This window comes from Rhinoraja longicauda, chromosome 30 (assembly GCF_053455715.1).
Source record: "Rhinoraja longicauda isolate Sanriku21f chromosome 30, sRhiLon1.1, whole genome shotgun sequence".
Lineage (NCBI taxonomy): Eukaryota > Metazoa > Chordata > Chondrichthyes > Rajiformes > Arhynchobatidae > Rhinoraja > Rhinoraja longicauda.
In genome coordinates, this window is record NC_135982.1 from 16,277,830 (window position 1) to 16,297,713 (window position 19,884).

The following is a 19,884-nucleotide window of genomic DNA, read 5'->3' on the forward strand; positions in this document are numbered from 1 at the left end:
TCTACTCCTATTCCTTATGACCTTATGAACAGATATTAACATCTTGAGGCAAGTTGCTTAAGAAAAGCAGAACAGAATCACGTCGAGCTGCTGACTATTGTTCAAACATTTCAGCCGCTTCTCTCACTGATCTATCTTTTTTTATCGTTAATAAGGAACTTTTCTCACAAAATTCAGTTTGCAGAGTACTGCAGTAATGAAAACTCCTTTTAAAATGGAGTTTGCAGACATCGACCGTCAGAAGACAACATTGTCAGCCATATCCACGATTCACTGGAGCTCCTGTGGAGACCAGCGTTCACGGAAGGCCCCATGGACAACGCGTGCTCCCTCCCAGAGGAAAATCAGTTTTGTGGAGTGTGTCAGCTGGGATGAAAATGACACAACACAGAAGACAAGGGACACCTAGCTCACTGATCTATCAGTGATACGATCAAAGACAGATCAGAGCGCGAGATTGTAGATTGTGGGATCATATTTTTTCTGTCTCTAGACCACAGGATGTATCACCATTTCTGATCACCTTGGTTTCACACAGCACAATAAAAATACCCATTACGCTGCGAAAGCTCGTAGAAAAAAAACCTTAGAATGAAATTTTCCACCAAGGAGCAATAGGTACATCATAAACAAGTGGATGGATGTACAGTCAGGACATAAAGTCATCTTCTGTGTTGCGCCATTTCCACACCAACTGACATACTCCGAAAAACTGATCTCCTTGTGGACTCAGGCAGTGATGATGCGTGAGCAGCAGGTCTATCCAGGATACCTTCTGCACTCTGACACCTTCTGACAACAGATTTGCAAAACAGCAATGCCACGTTCAAAGAGCAGGAGGAGTGATGGGTTAGCAGAGTGACTAACGGGATATTTCTGTGAATTTGGCTTGACGTCTTGCGAATTCATGGGGTTGAGAATCAAGGTAAAGTTTCTAGGTGCTGCATGCATCCACAACACATTACTGTTGGCTCCCTTGGTCCTCCGACAACAGGCCAAGCCGCAGAATGTTGATGGATAACTCTGGATAACAATCAGTTATGTATGATTTTGAGAGGACGGATCTACCATGCCACCAATTCATAAACTTTGGAGCACAATCGTGCCCCTGTTGATTCTTGTTTCACAGGGCTGAGATTGCTACAGTCGATTCTTCATTCTTAATGAACTTGCTGTGATTGTTTCTGACAAAGTTGCTGAAATCAATAACCTGGGGCCTTTTGCCCACCACCATAACAAAACGGCAGAGATTCAGCTGCTGGAGCTGCTGCCCCGTGGCATCAGGGATGTTCTGTGGTGCTGTCTGTGTAGAGTTTGCATGTTCTCCCTGTGACCATGTGGATTTACTCTGGGGGCTATAGTTTCTTCGTTCACCCTAAAGATGCGCAGATAGATCGGTTGACTGGTTATTGCAAATAGCCCCCAAAGTGAAGGCGAGTGGCAGAATCTGAAAAGAGCTAATGAGAATTTTGAGGGGACAATTAAAAAGAGAGGATTAGCATAAATGTGTGGTTGATTGTTGGCATGGGCTGACGGGTCCATTTCTGTGCTACATGACTCTATGGCTTCAAAAGCACGATACTGTAATCAATTTATTTACTCTTCAATTAAATAACTGGAATAGTTGAAATGGAAGGGAAACTGTAAACCGAATACAATGAGTACTGATTTTCGACAACGAAACATGACAATACCCGAGATTCTTCCTCAGAGAGGCTGGGTCGTTGGCGAGTAAGGTATTCACCAATCCAAATAGTTGCATCACCCTCTCATCCTGACGCAGGTCTTCGTGACCCTTCAGCAAGAACATGAATTCATGGCCGTTGCTTCCTACAAGGAATCAATAAAATATTATTATATTTGATTTGGGGGGGAAAAAAACTGCCACAAAAGCTTTATCAGGTTTGAAGAGCATCAGGAATCAAACTTGTTGATAATTTGGACAAAGCCTCCCTCCTGCTCCATTGTGCAACATGGCACACCTAATAATGGCGTCAGTTCTGACTGGCTTGTTTCTAAAAAGGCATAATCTGGTTCAGTCAGTTACGAGAAAAATTCACTAACAGCTGCACAATTTATGTTACTCCCTTTCATTTTAATCTTAAGACTCCAAGGTTTGATTTGCTTCCCTTCGTGCATTTCAGTGAAAGAAAAGGAAGGAATCAACTCCCGAAGGGTAGGAGGAGATCATGCGGATTAAGTACATGTACCTGTTTCCATTTCCTGCCCAGCAACTGGGTCAAAACGACACCACAGGGAGAAGGGAACAGAATAATGATTAGGATGTCAGTAGGGTTGGCCATGATTACCTTGGGCAAGGTCAGAGATCATGGTGGAAGAATTTTACCAGGATGCTGGGATAAAGTGAACACTCAGTCTTTTTCCCCAGGTAAAGGATGCCAAAATTACAGGACAATTTAAGAAGGACCTCAAGGGCAAGTTTTTCCACTCAGAAGATTATATCTGAAAAGATCTGCCAGAGGAAGCTATTAGAAGAGGATACACCAACAACTAAAGGTCATTTTGTCAGATATATGGATAAGAAGATTGATTTAGAGGGCTATGGGCCAAATGCAGGCACGTAGGACTAGCTTTGGGCCGTAGGGCCTGTTCTCATGCTCCATAGCTCTATGACTCTATGAGAAAGGTAGCAATTGGTAGGGTAGATGAGGATGGGGGATGCATTTCCCTGAGCTTTGGCATACCCAGATGACAGCTGTAAAATATCATTGGGACTCCCTTGTAAAGCATATAAGCAAAACTTAAATATGTTAGTAGAGTTTCAAAATCTTTATGATGGCACACTTGATCCCAGACATTTGCTGCTGCTTTATGTAGAGTTCAGGGGCCGCGTTCTCCCTTGTTATTTTCATTTGTCTTTAAAAAGTCTTAGTGTTCTCATCTTCATTCCGTAATCTCAATAAAAAGTAAAATACCAGAAGCCGGATGGTATCCAGTTGCTTTCCATTTGAGATCCTGCTCGGAGAAAGAAATCGAGGAGCTAATTGAAAAACGGGCAATTTGGAGAGCATGTTGTTCTTACCCATGATGGTCAGCTTCCTCGGTCTTTGTTTGGAGGTTATGACCTGAAGGGAAGGAGCTATTGATTGAATCCGGATGATCGGCTGATTCGGATCATAGGTACCTGGTACAGCCAATTCTAAATCACGACACATCAGCAGTTTAGGTGACACATACTGGAGTTCCAGGGAGGTGAGCTGGATGGAAATACGAAGTGCAGATCATTTCAATAATCAATGATATCATTAAAAGCGTGCAGTGGGTTCTTTTCCCATCATAACATTTTGTGCTTGCACCTTATCATAAAAGTGCCTGAAATATCAATTGTCTGGTAGCGTTTACCCAGGCTACAACAGGGCTCCGTTCCAGAGAACTGTTCCTCACCCGAGCAGTACGTAAGTAGGAAATGCAGCCTCCCGCATTCATTTAATTAAAAACAAAGGCCAACTGAGGCCAGTGTGAAGTTAAACCAGGGTGGTTACCCGAATCAAAAAGGGTGCAAAGTGGATTTACAAGGGAGGCACATTAAACCTATGCCCTTCAGCTTAATACTTCCCTACCCTGGAGAACTGACTGTGTCTATTCATCTTCGCTCTACGCCCTTGTGATTTTATATGCCTCTGCAAGGTCATCCCTCAGCCTCCCCAGATCCAGGCGGCATTGTCCGAACCTATCCAATCTCTCCTTGTAACTCAAATCCTCCCGTCCCTGTAACATGATCACAATGAATGGCGGTGCTGGCTCGAAGGGCCAAATGGCCTCCTCATGCACCTATTTGCTATGTTTCTAACGTCCTCGTGAATCCGTTTTGCACCCTTTCCAGTTTAATGACACTTTCAATCTTCTTGTTGCGATTTCATTGGAATTATGGACTGTTTTTATTGCCAGGCTTTGGCAAAACGATAAATAAAAGGCAAATTCTTCAGTGAACAATCGAAAAGTTACCATACTTTTGAAAGTTGGCTGAATATTCAGCGATGAAACCTGCTGTTACATTTGACTTGTCATTCGATTACTGCAACACACTGCATTTGCCTGCCTTTTACATTTTTTTTGTATGTATTTTTTGTATGTACATTTTGTTTCACTGGGTTGTCTAAATTTATACTGATTAGCTAATTAATTTATTGCATCGTATGGAAGGCGCATTCCCAATCTCATTGTACCCCTGTACAATGACAATAAAGATATATTGTATTGTATTGTATATTGTATGTAGATTTTCTGGTTCAATAGCCATTCCTGAAGTGTAAATACCCTTTAGCATGCACATGTGCTCAACAAATGTCACTGCGACAAATATGTTTACAAGTACAAGAACACAAAGGTAGTATTTATTTTTAGAAACCAGAACCCACCTGGGGCAGCTGTTTTGAAATACGTCGGAATACGTGATAGTACAGGTCCCACGCTTGGGTCAGGTCTTTTACATTCCCAGACCTCATGTACTTTCTGCACCATTCCTGAGCCTCCATTAAATCCCTGCCGTATGCCTGTCAAAACAAGCGTCGTCAGTTTAGTCAGATGCCTGCCAATTAAAACAAACTCAACCAAGGATGGTTCGAGGGCGGCACAGTGGCACAGTTGCTGCCTCACAGTGCTAGAGATCCGGGTTTAATCCTGACTACGGCTGCTGTCTGTACGGAATTTGTATGTTCTTCCTGTGACCGTGCGGGTTTTCTCCAGGTGTTTCAGTTTCCTCCCACATTCCAAATACATGCAGGTTTGTGGGTTAATTGGTTGTTGTAAATTGTCCCTAGTGTGTTTATAGAACGAGTGCGCGGGGATCGCTGGTTGGCTTGCACTTGGGGGGCCGAAGGGCCCGTTTTCATGCAGTATCTCTAAAACTAAAATATAAAATGCATATTTTTGCCAAACATGTTCCTTTACAATGATGCCTTCTGTCCCTTAGAAGTACCTCAGGTGTAAATAAAAGAATAGCTTTATAGTTATTCAGATATTTAAGATAGAAAAGATTTCCATTAATTATGTTTTTTTTGAAAGTTTTAAAAATATTGAGTCATAAAATCATAGAGTGACACTGTGTGGAAACAGGCTGATTCAGCCCAACTTGCCCACACCGGCCAACGGGTCCCACCTACACTCGTCCCACCTGCCCACATTTGGTCCATATCCTTCCAAACCTGTCTTATCCATGTATCCACTTGTTCATTGAACTGCAGAGGATATTTTGAGCATATTAGAGCACCATTTCAAAGTGCAACTGGAATGTTGTGCTATACTGGACATTGTTCAGCTTTGTCAAAGGACATTATGAGAACAGAATGAAACAGCACTCATTCACTGGAACGAAAAGCAAAGAACTGGAGATGCTTGAAATCTGAAATAAAAAGAGAAAATGATGGAAGTACTTGGGAGGTTAAGTTGCCAGAGATCTGAACTAAAATCAGTAAACATTCAGTAAGTCAGGCCATGTCTGTGGAAAGAGAAACCGAGTTAATGTTTAATGTTAAAAAATCTCTCAAACTATTCTTGACCTTCATGTATCAAAAAAGTAACATTTTATTTTTAAATTGGAACAATTCTTGTAGACTTTTCTTCAACTCATGCACAGCCCCTTTCCAAATAATTTAAATGAATTAACTTTTTTTAAACAAACAGGTTAACATATACTCCACTAGATGGCAGGTTACCCAGGTTAAATGTAAAGAGGCTGCTCCCGAAACTACAACTGGCTCAGAGCTTTCTTGCCTTGGAAACATTTTAAGGTACTTGCATTTTGGCATTTTGCACACAGATTGCCATCATGCGTGTACTTATGTATTCTTACATTATTTAAAAGGTACATGTTCTCTTTGCTAATAAAACTGTTGGGTGAACTATTGTAACTTTGTTGGCGCCAGAAACGTGACAACTCTTGTGTACTGCCGAGGTGAGGTCTGCTGCATGATTTTACTGGGTTGTGTGCAAAACAAAGCATCTCACTGTACCTAGGAACATGTAACAATAAAGTCTCATTGAATCATTGAATAACAGCAACCCACAATAGGAAGAATCCTTTGCTCCCCATGCTAATCGAGGAAGTTAAAGTATCAGTATTTAAAGGTACAAACGGTTATTATTTAATGGTTTGTGAAGAAATAATGTACCCAAAATGCAGAAACGACTTGCATTTGTTCAACAAAATATAATAATAACTTTAAAAAGGAATGTGGAATAAATGCCGAGGAACGTTTTTTGCCTTTTCCTGGTGGAATGGGAGAAAGCTGAACGATTCGTACTTCACCCTGCAGGAGGAGATGTGTCCACAGACACGACACGCCTATTCTGCAATGCTGTTGATCGCAGAATTTGGAACAGAACTCTAAGTCCGGTACATATTGCTCTACAACGTAGTCCAGTTATAGTTTGGTCAGTACCTGGTTGAAGGAGGTTTCCTTGAGAGTTTGTGGGCCCCGTTCCATCATGGCATGCAAAGGCTCAAGAACGGCAAACATTCCTTTAACATTTCTCTCTCCAAAGTAAAGTCTCGATGCTTCCTCCAAGCCTTCATGCCACATTTCATGCCACAGAATGGCAACTCGAATAAGTTCCTCGCTCACCTGAAATATTAAACAAGTACTCATTTTCTCAACAGCTGCTGGTGTTGCACAGGTACAAATACTATCAGTGGAATCAGTCATATTTAAAACTAGCAAATAATGTATGTTGGAGAATTGCATGGTATTCATCTTTATATCCTGCTGTATCTTAGCATGGAAATATATTAAAAACTTGACGAACAATCAAGAATCAAGAACCCTACAAGGTCATTTGCTGACCCTACGTCAAAGCTGATCTTCTATCTTTAGTTTTAGTTTTAGAGATACAGTGCGGAAACAGGTCCTTCGGGCCACCGAGTCTGCACCGCCCAGCGATCCCCACACATTAACACTACCCTACACACACTAGGGACAATTTTACACTTATACCAAGTCAATTAACCTACAAACTTATGCGTCTTTGGAATGTGGAAGGAAACTGAAAATCTCGGAGAAAACCCATGCAGGTCACGGGGAGAACGTACAAACTCCACACAGACAGCACCCGTGGTCAGGATCAAACCCGGGTCTCTGGCGCTGCAAGCGGTGTAAGGCAGCAACTCTACCGCTGCGCCACCATGCCTCCCTCACGCAACATCTCAACACCATTTTCCCTCATCAATGTTTCCCAATGTTTCTCAATTTCCTGAATAAGCAAAAATCCATCAGTGACCACTTTGAAGATCGTGTCCACACAACCCTCCGGAGTAAAATATCCCCGAAGATTGACCACGTTGTGTGTGAAGCTCTGCGTTATGCTGGTCCTAAGTAGCCTATTCCTCATACTAGGACTGTGACCCCCTGCTTTGAGACTCCTCGGCCAAGGGAAACATCCACTCTACATTCAGCCTGTCAAGACCTGTACAAATTTTGTAATTATGAATGAGAACACTCTTATTCTTCAAAATCCCGGAGAACACAAGCATAGTCTACTCAATTTACAAATACCAAACCCACTACCCACTGTGGATAATGGAATCTCGTCCAAAAGACATTTTTGGATGACAATAAAGGCTATTCTGATTCTGATTCTGATCCTTGGAGTCATTGTATTGAATCTTTACTACGCTCATTTTATGGCAAGTGTATCCTTTCATATGTAAAGATACTGAAACTGTACACAATATTCTAGATGCAGTCTCACCAATGTGTTATATAATTGCAGTAAAATACACCTCATTATTGAACATTAGTTTCTGCAAATGATTTCTTAGCAGGAAATTCATTTTGTATATTATGTACTGTCAAAAAGCCTTTTTTTGTCGTATCAGTTTTTGGTTTCTTCTACAATTAACAACATCACAGCGGCACAGTGGGACAGCGGTAGAGTTGCTGCTTTACAGCACCAGAGACCCGGGCTTGATCCTGACTACAGATGCTGTCTGTACAGAGTTTGTACGTGCTCTCTGTGACCCGTGTGGGTTTTCTCCAGGTACCCCGGTTTCCTCCCACATTCCAAAGTCGTGCAGGTTTGTAGGATAATTGGCCGCTGTGCATAGTCCCTAGTGTGTAGGATGGAAAGAGTGTATGGATGATTGTGGTCGGCGAGGACTTGGTGGGCTGAAGGGCCTGTTTCTATGCTGTATATCTAAACTAATATTACATAGAAAATAGGTGCAGGAGTAGGCCATTCGGCCCTTCGAGCCTGCACCGCCATTCAATATGATCATGGCTGATCATCCAGCTCAGTAGCCTGTACTTGCCTTCTCTCCATACCCCCTGATCCCTTTAGCAAAAAGGGCCACATCTAACTCCCTCTTAAATATAGCCAATGAACTGGCCTCAACTACCTTCTGTGGCAGAGAATTCCACAGACTCACCACTCTCTGTGTGAAGAAATGTTTTCTCATCTCGGTCCTAAAAGACTTCCCCCTTATCCTTAAGCTGTGACCCCTGGTTCTGGACTCCCCCAACATCGGGAACAATCTTCCCGCATCTAGCCTCTCCAACCCCTTAAGAATTTTATATGTTTCTATAAGATCCCCCCTGTCATATTGACATATTGTTCTGTCAATTTAAAATTGGCCTTATGGACTTGGACTTAAAAAAGAATAAAAAAGTGTTTATCTTTGCTCGGATCTTGGGATATTTGATCAATGACAGAAAACACTGAATAACCTATAATATATTACAAACATTTCCTAGACTGCACAGACGTCCAATTACAATGAAAATTAATTTAAAATGCCAGAGCCTTGAGGATATTACAGGAAAAATAAAATATATTGGTACTGCTCATCAAACCATAACATTCTAAAGTGATATGTAGTAATAAAGAAAAACCTTGGTGCACAAAACCACCTTTTTGGCTTTGATATACTCCCTTGAGATTTAAAGAAAAAACATGCACAATTTTCCAATTTTGTGGAACTGTCTTTGAAAGGCAAAGAAGGAAAACAAACACAAATAGATTTTCACTCTGAAATGCCACTGATTCGGTAGCAGGATTCGCTCACCATCATAGCCTGTTGCACCAGCGTGTTGCAATGCTCACACATGTTCTTCAGGATCTTGTTGGCAGCACTGTGTCGAGCAGGCGTAGTGGACTTGGATGCCACGGTAAGTGGGTAAATTAATGCCTACGGTTTCAGGAAAGGACACATCATTAAATGCACCACGTCAAAATGTAAAAAGGAAAATTATAACCTTCACAAATTGCGATACAAGCTAGAAAGGGACAAATAATGATTCTCATTTGTTTTGGGGTTAATATAAAAACGTAAAAAAACAGAAGTGTTTGAAAGAAAACTGCAGATGCTGGTTTAAATCGAAGGTAGACACAAAATACTGGAGTAACTCAGCGGGTCAGGCAGTATCTCTGGAAAGAAGGAATGGGTGACGTTTCGGGTCGAGACCCTTCTTCAGACTGAAAAGGATCTTCTCCATTGGTAAGGAGTTAAGAGTGCAATTCTCTGTTGCTGATTGATCTTGAATTGAGGAGATGTTTTTACAACTTCAGGACAAAAGGCACAGGTAGGCAACACAGTGGCACTGCTATAGAGGTGCCGTGTCAGAGACCAGGGTTCGATCCTGACGATGGGTGCTGTCTGCATGGAGTTTGTACTTTCTCCCTGTGACCTGTGAGGGATTTCCCTGGGTGCTCCGGTTTCCTCCCACACTCCAGAGACATACAGGTTTGTAGGTTAATTGTCTTTGGTACAAAAAGATTGTAAATTATCCCTAGTGTATATCGGTAGGATAGATGTGCGGGGGATCACTGGTTGGGGCGGACTCAGTGGGCCGAAGGGCCAGTTTCCGTGCTGTATCTCTCAACTAAACCAAACAAAACAAAACTAATGTGTAGGAATGAAATGCAGATGCTGATTTACACCGAAGAGAGACACAAAATGCTGGAGTAACTCAGCAGGACAGGCAGCATCTCTGGATGGAAAGAATGGGTGATGTTTCGGGTCGACACTCTTCTTCAGATGGATGATGTGAAACTGGATAGTGAATTTCTTCACCTACATTTGGGCAAGGCTAATGATGCTTATAAATAGACAATCGTGAATATATAAACTTGGATCTTAATTTATAATGTATTAACTATACTGTTAAGATGCACGAGGTGCAATGACAAAAATATAGTTTACTATTTTAAAACACCATTTGCTATCAGATAAATGTAATGAAATGCCTGTGGACGGCCATGGGCAGCCACATTTTGCAGACGTTGTTTGGAAAGGAAATAACAGTATGTTTGATTACCTGGGGGTGGTATCTGCCAATGTCCGTCAGGAGCTGATGTATAAGTCGCCCCACTAATGCACGTGGAGTGTCAATCCTTGCAATGAGTTGGGGGATTACCTACAGAAAGTCAATAATGAGTAACATATATAGATTTGTAACTTCATTGCAAACACAATTCCCTCCTCCACCCTTCAATTCCCTCCTCCACCCTTCAATTCCCTCTTCCGAAGTTGCCTTCTTCTCCTACTGAGATACAGCTAGTGGGTGTACTGTTAAACCTGGTAATGCCAGAAATGAGTTGCTGACTCCAATCAAAATATATTTGGGCACTTTCCAGCAGAATAAACAGTGCAGAGAATTAAAAGCAAAACTTTAATATGATTTATATTATATCGTATTATATCAGGGTGGCATGGTGGCACAGCAGTCAAGTTGCTGCCTTACGGTGCCAGAGACCCGGGTTCGATCCTGACGAAGGGGTGATGACGGTATGGAGTTTGTCCCTTCTCCCCGTGACCTGCGTGGGTTTTTTTCCAGGTCCCCTGGTTTCCTCCCATACTCCAAAGAGGTACAGGTTTGTAAGCTAATTGGCTTGGTAAAATTGTAAATTGTCCCTATTGGGAGGAGGATATTGTTAGTGTGCTGGGATTGTGGTCGGCGCGTGTTCAGTGAGCTGAAAGGCCTGTTTCCGTGCTGTATCTCTAAACTAAGCAAAAAATAATCTAGCACCACATTGTTCCTGAGTCCATGACATCATTACGTATTGGTGGTGCTACTCTGAATTGTGAATTCCCATACTCAAAGACTGAATGGTGCAGTGTAGAAATCCCACAGCTGTGGTACGGGCAAGCATTCATATGAAAACTACCTTTACTGATACAAAGCACCCACCCCATTCCCCCCCCAAAACTTCTAAGTTTGGTCTTCTCCCACACTGCATGTTGTGATGCATCATATTTCATTATTGATACCCATCTTCCTGCATGTTTTATTTTTCACGGGGATTAGGTTTTGTAGCTGGATGATACCAGTGTGTGCACTTGCAAACACCGAACAAGTAAAAAGAAAATAATCAGATTAAAAAGGACAATTTAATTAAGTTTGTTTCATCAACGGACCACAAGTGCTGGGCCAGCAGGTTGTGCAAGGTGAAGGATACATTGGCGTTTCCAATGGGAACACATTTATATTCCTCGGGTGTTATTGGATGGGGCTGGGCATTTATAACATTTTAATTCTCGGCCACAAAAACTATGCGGACTTATAGAGTAAAGTGTTATTTTACTGAGGTACGAATTGATGAAAGCAATGTATCCCACTGCCTGAGTCATAAACATCTTGTGTACCTGCAGCCAGGTATCAATCTGAATCATTTTGATCCCCTCAATCAGTGCTTCGTTTACATCAGGCCAGTGTCCATAATCAAACCACAGAGTTAGAACTCTATAAAAAGGAAGAGACGTTAATGGCAGCTGAAATGCATTACTTTGTGATCTTACCACCAGACAATTAAAGAGACAACTGCTGAAAGGTGGAATTATGCTGCAGAACATTTTTTTTGACCAGCACGAACATAATGAGTTGAATATCCTCCTGTGTCATAAATTTTACAATTTTATGACCATTTGTTATGAAGAGGTAGTGCATTATTAATAGTCAGTCTTCAGATTTTAGGTTCAAACCCAGTAGATTTATGGAAGAAAGTTTTCTCTGCTGACTGTAGAGGGGGTAGTTGAGGCAGGCACGATCACAACATTCAAAAGTCATTTGGACAGGTACATGCACACATGGGTCGTCTTGGCTGGTGTGGGGAAGTTGGTCAAAGGGCCTGTTTCCATGCTATATGACCCTTTGGATAGACACAAAATGCTGGAGTAACTCAGCGGGTCAGGCAGCATCTCTGGAGAATGCTCCAGAGAATTTCTCCAGGGATGCTGCCTGACCCACTGAGTTACTCCATTTTGTGTCTATCTGGTAAAAAAACAGGATCTGCAGTTCCTTCTTACACATTGTATGACTCTATGACTGTCTGCAAAATTTAAGACTCTATGAAACTGGCACAAAATACATTTAGATAGAAACATAGAAAATAGGTGCAGGAGTAGGCCATTCGGCCCTTCGAGCCTGCATTCAATATGATCATGGCTGATCATCCAGCTCAGTAACCTGTACCTGCCTTCTCTCCATACCCCCTGATCTCTTTAGCCACAAGGGCCACATCTAACTCCCTCTTAAATATAGCCAATGAACTGGCCTCAACTACCTTCTGTGGCAGAGAATTCCACAGACACAGTCAGATAATATCAAAATCCAGAAACTATTGAGTATGGCGTCATAATGCAAAATTGCACACTGATTGACTGTATCATTTGGAAGATCACAGAGGATACATTGGTACATTGCTACGCTAATTAATTTCTAAACAATCTTATGCATATTATTTAAAATATTGACAAAGCAAATCATCTCAAACCTGCTTGAACTCCAACATTTGTTCATGTTTTTTTTAAATCATCCTACAAATTTTTATTCATGCCACCACGATTTACCAGATAATATAACCAGCATTACTGGGTATCATTACCCAGCCCCACATTTATTGCCTTTCCTTATTGCCATTGAAACAGGTGGTTTGTTCAGCCATTCCAGAGGATAGTTAAGGACCAGTTAAATGATTTGAGTCTGGGATTGCATATGAGGCTAGGCCTGGAGATGTTCTTCCCTAAAGCACATTGTTTCATAGTCATCAGTGTTGATATTATGTTTTATCCTGTATTTTGGTAAAGGAATTAAGTAATCCATCCGCCTTAAACACAGCAGTATACATTAGCAAAAAACAAAATAACACATGTTAAAAATTCAAATTTAGAAATGTGTTTACAATGGCAAAGTTTCTTTATAAATGGTTCCAAGTCAACTACATTTGGAGAATCGATGAACTGTTCTCAACTGAACTATTGGGAGATCACTCGGTCTCATCCTTATAAAACCTTGAACCTTAAATGTTCTAACAGAAAGCAGGAAAAAAGGCGATCATTCTAAACTACAGTGGAATATTGGAGTTTCAAAGTACAAGTGAACTGCTAAAATCTCTGATACACAGGGACACAACAAAAACGATAAGATGATGGAATATTAAGCAAAACACAGAGTGCTGGAGAATCTCAGTGGGTCAGGCCACATCTGGGGAAACTCAGTGGGTCAGGCCACATCTGGGGAGGGAATGGACAGGCAATGTTTTAGATTGGGATTGATCTTCAGACTCTTCAAACGCCCCTTCTTCTCTGATACAAGGCTCCATTATACAATACCTCCAGCATGGATGGCCAGCTCTCTCAAATTACTCTCATTTACTGCAGAAAAAGTATATGCACTCCTGAGCTTGGACAGGTTTCAGTGCTTCACAATATTATTCCTATTTCAGCTCGATCAGCTATGAAAACGCCAGCGAATGTATCTTCAACCAAACATGGAACATATGCTCACCTGGTGGCAACGCAACGTGTTTTTATAGCAAGATAATCAAACTCGTGTTTGTTTATCTAATCTTTGCAGCGATTTTTAAAACTTCTTTGCGATGGAGGAAAGTACTGAAAGAATTTTTGTAAACTATACAGTCAAAGACTCATTTGCAAGATTCGGTCAAGCTGTTGAAAACTTGTTAAAGGAACTGACAGCTTGGAATGGTTTCTATCAATGGTGCAGGAAACAACTGTAAGATGTGGGCAAATCCTAGGAGAACAAAGGGTTTCTGCGGGAAACAAAGGGCTCCAATTGTACTGGTATTGTAAATGAAGAATGAAGATTTTCTATGGGTGTTAATGACAGTAATATCGACAAAAAAAACAACAGAACTGAGATGCTCACTTGCAAATCAGATGTTTTATTTAGATTTATTCTGAATCTCAATATAAATTTGCAATTTAACAGTCCCAACATTATCTCTCCACTTAATGACATTGAAGCTCAGTCAGTCCTTTCGTACTTCCCCAATTAACAGCGTTATCTTATCTAGTACAGATCATAACCAAAAGCCTGTGTAGGAAAATAACTGCAGATGCTGGTATAAATCGAAGGTATCACAAAATGCTGGAGTAACTCAGCGGGTCAGGCAACATCTCAGGAGAGGTGGAATGGGTGACGTTTTGGGTCGAGACTTCTTCCGTCTGAAGAAGGGTCTCGACCCGAAACGTCACCCATTCCTTCTCTCTTGAGATGCTGCCTGACCCGCTGAGTTACTCCAGTATTTTGTGATAACCAAAAGCCTAATTCTTTTCTCATCCAATGCTCATCTTCACTTACAGTCCATTCAGGCGACTGGTAGAGACAAGGGGAAATTTGTTTAACCTTTTAACCTTGCTAACTTTATGCTGTTATAACTACTGTGCTGCCTATTCGCTAATTTTGTTTGAGATTGCCTAGTTTGGAAAGAATATAGGTCTAACCTGCAGCCTACATCATCGGGATGAAACTTTGAGAGAAAACCTGAAATGTCTCTTTTCAATTATCCTTCAGTTCTGACAGTTGTACTTAAGCAACTTGCTGTAAAATAATTATAGTCACAATAAAAATGTGAAAATATGGAAGAGAGTACAAACACAATAGTAGAATACAATGCGGATAAAAGTTGAGGTTCTACTTCAAAAGTATGTGATTCTCACACTTTGCATTTGAAAATCTTTTTTCAGAGTCTCTGTTCCGCATTTCCATTGGCATTTTAACACACATGCTGCTACATCCTACCTGAGTGTATCCTGCAAGTTGTTTCCTCTTGAGAGGGCAATGGAGCGGAAGAAGCCCTGGACAGCTGGCACTGTGTACAGCAGCAATGTTTTTGATAGCTCCTATATGAATGCATAGAAAATATTTACAGTACACTAAGTACCAGCTAATAGGCATAGATATCGCCAAAGAGAGGAAATATACGCCATTGCAATGTTCAAATGATAATATTTAAATTCTCCCCACTTTAATAGCTTTCCATCCATCTTATACCAAAATAACTATTTACAAGCAAAACACAAAGTGATGGAGGAACTCAACGGGTCAGGCAGCATCTCAGTGCACCAGGCAGCTGGAGCTCACATCTATCCTTCGGTGTGTAAAGAAAAACACCTTGCAAATCTCCTTTCCCCCCATTTCAACTTAATTAAGCCCTCCAGCATTTGACATTTCCACACGGGGAAAAAGACTTACTACGCACCCTATCAATGGCTGTTATAATTTTATATAACTTCTATCTAGTCTTGCCTCAGCCTCCAGCCAAGCAACCTCTCACAACTAATACACTCCAATCCAGGAAACATCCTGATGAACCTCATTTGCACCCTCTGCAGAGTCCCCACATTCTCCCTGTAATGGGGCAATTGGAACCGGAACAATACTCCAAATACAACAAAAGCAAAGTGTTATAGATCTGCAAGGTGACTTCCCAACTTTTATACCAAATGCCCCGTCCGACAAAGGCAAGTATGCTGTATACCTTCTTTACCACCCTACCTGCTTGTATTGCCACTTTCAGGGTGGTCTGGACTTGCACCCCAAGATCCCTCTTTGCTCTTAAGGGTTCTGCCAATTATTGTTTTAGGCCACTCTCAGGGAATGAACTGTTTCCGTTTGTACAAACATCCAGAACCTGCATTTGTCCAGGTTATTTTCTGAATTATTAGTATGAATATTATTAATCATAGTATTATTAAGATTAATCTTATCAATAATATTTCAGAAAATAGCCAAAAGCACAACAGAGTAATCATACTTCCAGTTTTCTAATGTATGCACGCAAGACTGATGAGAAAGAAGTTATTAAAAGTGGAGACCCAGGAAATTAATTCCGCGATTGACAGGAACGAACATGTACATATGTTACACTTTTGAATTAAATAATATTACGAAGACGTATTTCTACACAATCAAGGAACTGCAGGTGCTGGTTTACAAAAAAAAGTGCAAAGTGCTGGAGTAATTAAGCGGGAGAAATTTACCTCATTGACTTTCTTCTGGATCGGTGAGAGCACAGGGCTGCTTTCATTGCTGTCGCCCTCACTCTCACTGTTACTGGCCTCGCTGGTGGCACTGGCTCCGCTGGCGTGCCTGAGCTTCTTCTTCTCGTCGCGTGTTTGGTTCTGATGCTTGTAATGAAGAACAGCTTCAAAATTCATAACAGCCCAGGCATGCCATGCCTAAAGATGAAGAACAGCAGGAATGACCATCTGAATTCTTTAAAAAATATATCAACAATCCCTTTGAGACCAATGTAAATGTATGCAGGCTGAGTGTGGAGACACAGTAGCTAATACAATTGGCTTATAGCTGCAGATTCCCTGGTTCGATCCTCCTGTGAAATGTAGCCATCCCACCACACCACCGCCCACCAGCCCCCATTCCCCCAACCACCCCACACCCGGTGCCCTGGTTTCCTATCATATCAAAAATCTTTTGGTTGGTTAATTGGTGTCTGTAAATTACTCATCAGTGTAAACAAATGTCAAAAAACCCCAAAGGGCTTATGAGAGAGAGCAGGTCACAGGGCCACAAAAGCAAAGGTCGAAGCAAGGGGGTCTGACCGGTTTGCTCTGATGGGAGCCAGTGTGGATTCAATGGGTTGAAGAGCCTCGAGTAGCTTAGGAAAAAGTAATTAAAAAACATCCTTTCTCATAACCTTCTCCCCTCCTCTACCAATCCCATTGTGAACTCACACCCTGTGAATATCAGAGTCTGGCAGACCTCTTCAACTCCAATCCAAGGAACATTCTCCTGTGAGAGTAAATGACCGATATCAGAGGTTGCTTCATCACTGCCAATACCAGACATTCACATGTCCTCGCCTTTTAGCAGGGGTTTATTGGCAATGGCTATATTGGCAAGGAAGCGTGACGGTTTTACAGCCCCTAGCTCGGGGCACAGGGATAACTGATGACACAAAGGTATGATTGAAAACTTTCACAGCAAGAATGTGCATGCAGGTAGTACACATTATACAGAAAGGTGATCTAATTATTCTATAGGCTCACAAAGCAAAATGCTTAAGACTAGGTTTGAACTCACCTTGTACCAGTTTCGGTCATGCTCTGTGGCAGCACTGTAATACTGAAGGACCTTGGGAATCGTGCTCTCATTAATTCCCTGCAAGTTTAGTTGCCATTCTCCCAGCTTCAAGAAACACCTGCAAACAAACAGTTGCTATTTACCATGAAAAGATAATAAATCTGGGAGTATTTGTTTTTAAACTGGCTTCATAGCATTTATATTTTTGCCACCATTTCATTCACTCCATTGGCAGCTATGAGGAAAACGTTCACTAGTTCATGTTATAGGAGCAGAATTAGACAATTTGGCCCATCAAGTCTAATCCGCTATGCAATCATGGCTGATCTACCCTTCCCTCTCGACCCCATTCTCCTGCCTTCTCCCCACAACACGACACCTAAACCCCTATTACTCTGAACTCTCAGAAATGAAATTCAAACAAACACTACAACTTCTTGCAATTTAAGCACAGGAGACGGAAAAGTAGATCATAAGAGCACAGAATAATTTTTTAACACATTTTTGAGCAGTGATGTCAAGTGATTCTGAGCTGAGAACTCAATACTGCTCTATTCTAGTCGATTGCTTCACAATGCCAGAAGATTTGCAAACTGAGTGCAGGGCTGGGATAAATTATTTTCACTTCATTAGATAGGCAATAGAATACTGAACAACAAAATGATAAAAAGATAACTAAATAAATGGCCACAATTTAAAGCAGGTTAGAGCATGTTCTCACCTTTCAGGTGAGCATTCGTTGAAAAAGCCAAATGCAAACATTAATGACTTAGTTCACAGAGCACTTAAAATCTTCCAATTAAAGCACGGGGCTGCTTTAAACATTTTTGATTTAGCAAACTATTCAAGAAATTCCAAGACTAAATTATGCTTTGGATTCAGAGTTACAGGCAAGGCATCAGATGTGTGACCGGCACCAGGTGCAGATATATAGAAAAGTGAATCTCCTCAAAGCACTTAATCCCATTACATGAAAACTAGGTGATCCCATCAATTTGACTGGCACGCAACTCGTGAATGGAGAGACATTTGATAACTATTACCAAAAGGGAGAAAATATGGCTTGCATATGCTGTCTCACTGTAAATCAATTCCTGTAATCTGCTGGACAGGTTTTAGGTTTATGATTGTAACATATACCGAAGTACAGTGAAAAGCTTTGTTTCACGTGCTTGCCAATCAAATCAGATAATACGATACATAAACACAATCAGGCGAAACTCAAGTATGATAGGTAGAACAAAGGGAATGATGCAGAGTGCAGAATATAGTTCTGCACCAGTTCCATACACAAAGCTCAATGTCCATAATGGGATAGAGGTGAATTGGACAGTATCACAGCTAATAGAAGGACTGTTCAGAAGCCCAATATCAGAGAGGAAAAAGCTGTTCCCCGAGTCTGGTGGTGTGCGTCTTCAAGCTTCTGTATCTTCTCCTCGATGGAGGCAGGGAGGAGGAGGAGTGACCAGGATGATCCAAGTCTTTGATTACATTGGCTACCTTTCTGAGGCAGCATGAAGTGTAGATGAAGTCAATGGTGGGGAGTCTGGTCTGCATGATGCACTGGGCTAAATCCACATCTCTGCGATTTCTTGTGGTCTTATAGACAATAGACAATAGACAATAGGTGCAGGAGTAGGCCATTCAGCCCTTCGAGCCAGCACCGCCATTCAATGCGAGCAGCCCCTTCTCAAACCAAGCTGTAATGCAACCTGGCATTGCGGTGCATCTGTGGATGTTGGCAAGAATCATTGGAGGACATGTTGCACCTATTCGTTGAATGACGGTTAAGATAGGAGCAGCTATACTCCAACCACAGACTAAAGAATGTCTTGTGACTAATGGGCTAAATTGTGCTAAGTTTTGGGCAGAGGTTTCAATCTGCTGTACCACGCTTTTACATTTGTACAGTGCAGCACAGATGTCCAGAACATGCGAGAGGTCAGATGCAATAGAATCCTGTCACTGGATCTGGTGATTTCAGATTTACTCAGCTGCCAGGCACTTCATATCTGGCCCCTCAGGTTTACCAAGCTCTTGCTCATTCCTAAGCTAGCCACAAAATGATGGAATAACTCAGTGGGTCAGGCAGCATCAATGGAGAAAATGGATAGGTGACGTTTCGGGTCAGGCCACTTCTTTAGACCCGAAATGTAATCTTTCCATTTCCTCCAGAGATGCTGCCTGACCCACGAGTTATTCCAACATTGTGTGTCTATCTTTGGTATAAAACCAGCATCTGCAGTTCCTTTTTATTACATCTTATAACATCTTTATTATTTGGCTGGAGCCAGTGACTCTGATGTTGAAGATAAATGAAATGGTTTGCCATTTTTCATTATTTCAAATTAACAGTGCATTTTAACAATTTGCACCAGTTAAGTGTGCTCTTAAATTTATTAGAAATAATGTTTAATTCTTTAAATTACTAAAATTTGCTTTGACTTACTTTTAAATATCTCTGGTTATTCAAAACATTTAGAGTTGAGATGGCCTTTGACATTGATGAGCTGAGAAGCTATTAACTGTCTGAGGGTGGGGCTGTATGTACCCACTCCTTCACATTTATCTTTGTACCTGAGGT

General features: G+C 41.4%; 1 protein-coding gene across 1 annotated transcript in view; it reads right to left on the bottom strand.

The window, feature by feature from the left end:
* The window catches only part of mtor (mechanistic target of rapamycin kinase), a 234,675-nt gene that overhangs the window by 14,776 nt on the left and 200,015 nt on the right, over positions 1-19,884 (bottom strand). Inside the window, exons 38-47 of the mRNA XM_078425527.1 lie at positions 17,301-17,418; positions 16,238-16,435; positions 14,997-15,097; positions 11,600-11,696; positions 10,272-10,370; positions 9,020-9,142; positions 6,402-6,584; positions 4,380-4,514; positions 3,044-3,218; positions 1,695-1,830 (exon numbers count right to left, since the gene is read on the bottom strand). Of these exons, the coding sequence (XP_078281653.1) occupies positions 1,695-1,830; positions 3,044-3,218; positions 4,380-4,514; positions 6,402-6,584; positions 9,020-9,142; positions 10,272-10,370; positions 11,600-11,696; positions 14,997-15,097; positions 16,238-16,435; positions 17,301-17,418 (1,365 nt within the window). The remainder of the gene's footprint in view (positions 1-1,694; positions 1,831-3,043; positions 3,219-4,379; positions 4,515-6,401; positions 6,585-9,019; positions 9,143-10,271; positions 10,371-11,599; positions 11,697-14,996; positions 15,098-16,237; positions 16,436-17,300; positions 17,419-19,884) is intronic.